Here is a 1,823-nt window from a genome sequence, read left to right on the forward strand (position 1 = left end):
TGCTTGACAATTTTTTATTTTTTGCGCGTTGACAGGGGACCAAATAAATACTCAAAAGGAATAAACATTACTCACTCAACTTAAATAACGATTAAAGATATAGAGCCTAGAGGTATGTCTTGCAATGAAAGATTTGATTATAGAGAAAACAAAATATTTAGTACCTACCCGTATCGTCTTTAATCATATAACCCGAGAGAAATGAAACGTCGAGGAGTGCTTTCATCCACTATCGAAGCTTCTCGAAGGTCTATCTACCCTTCTTTTCATGCTGTGAGAATGCATCTGTGTAGATTCCTTTCCCTTGAGCAACCCATCTGAGGTCAGAGGGATCAACATAATAAAAGATGGGAATGATTTTGGTGCCAGTTTTGAGCATGAAGGAAAGCTCAGCCAAACACCAGGGGGATTGGGTATAGTTAGGACAAAAAATGACGATATGAAGAGATGCATGAGCTATTGCTGCTTGTATCTCCACTGGTATGAGATCGCCAGCCTCAAGCACTTCTACATCGAGAAATGCGAGTAATCCCAGGAGGCCAAGAGTATGATAAATTGTCCTGGCAAGGTTGTGTTTCACATCGACTCCATGATGGTTAATAAAAATGTCACATTGAAGCGATGGATAAGATGAAGATGAAGATGTAGATGCAAAGCTTGGTGCAACTTGCTCAAAAGAATTTCCACTCTCCATTCGATTGAATTGTGGAGGAAACAAGGAGAAGAGAATGACTTGAGCCATGCAGAATGTGGGGACTCTACAAATTTTTGCAAAACGCGTGAAAGGGTTGTGTAAAGATAAAAATTCTACGGGATGAGTTCAAGAAAGGAATCTAAAGCTGCCCGTAGGAAATCGTCTGACTTTGCAAGTAATTTTAATATCCAAGCCGCATTCATCGAGATTTCTCTGTGGAATCGTTTGGCTTACCAACAATATTAATATTGTTGGTATTTTAATATGAACTTTTTTCTACACCCATTGACTATTTTAACCCAAAATTTAAAATGATTTAGGAAAACTAACATGAAATATTTTTAAATGAAAAAAAAGCTTATACAGGTAAACTCTGATAAAATATTTTATAATCTAGAAGCTCTAATCGATGAAAAAGAAATCGCAGGCTATTCAGCTATGACCAAAAATAAAAAATGCTTATACTTAATAATCTACAAAATAAAAATCTAAATATCCAATGTCCTTCTCAACAAAATTTTATAAATATAAGAGTCAATGCGGGATTGGTGGCATATTGAAGGTGGATTAAGATATGAATAAACAAAACTAATTTATCAATCCCATACACAGAAAAATTAATAAATGAATCATAAACACACAGAAAATATAGTCACATAAATTGTATTGTGTGCTACAGCACAAAACAAATATTTTAATTGCTTGCTTTTAATTGATTTGCATCTGCCCTGTTTTATAAGGGAGTTTAGAAGATTCTGGAAGCCACTGTAGTCTTGCATGCATGAATTGCATGATTGTAGGCTCACGGAAGTTTAATGCATGAAGATGCATGCTCACGATGGCTGAAGATTAGCGGTGGAACACCGGGAGAAATTACTCTCCAACACATATGAGCATAGTTAATAAGCCTGGTTTTCTTGATAGAAAGTGGCTTGTCCATTTGAAGGTGAGATGAAACGACGCATATTTTATAATCTATTCAAGGTAAGCGAATAACAATGCCTTTATTATTGCTCTTCCTTCATTTTATAGATATTACCTGCCACGAAAAAGTCCAGATCTATATCCACGCCTGCCCTTATGTCTGAATGATCGAGACGGCTAGAACTGATTCAGTCAATATAATCTT

At 35.9% G+C, this 1,823-nt stretch overlaps 1 protein-coding gene across 1 annotated transcript; it reads right to left on the reverse strand.

The window, feature by feature from the left end:
• Positions 1-250: 250 nt before the first annotated feature.
• Positions 251-694, reverse strand: LOC131045418 (probable 2' cyclic ADP-D-ribose synthase BdTIR). The gene has a single exon (XM_057979001.2). It carries the CDS (start codon positions 692-694, stop codon positions 251-253), a length of 444 nt encoding a protein of 147 aa, XP_057834984.2.
• Between the last annotated feature and the right edge of the window lie 1,129 nt (positions 695-1,823).

Source organism: Cryptomeria japonica, chromosome 7, assembly GCF_030272615.1.
Source record: "Cryptomeria japonica chromosome 7, Sugi_1.0, whole genome shotgun sequence".
Classification (NCBI taxonomy): Eukaryota; Viridiplantae; Streptophyta; class Pinopsida; order Cupressales; family Cupressaceae; genus Cryptomeria; species Cryptomeria japonica.

Bases quoted from the DNA above. Each gene is read 5' to 3' on its own strand.
- LOC131045418 (XM_057979001.2), bottom strand. From the start codon at position 694: ATGGAGAGTGGAAATTCTTTTGAGCAAGTTGCACCAAGCTTTGCATCT.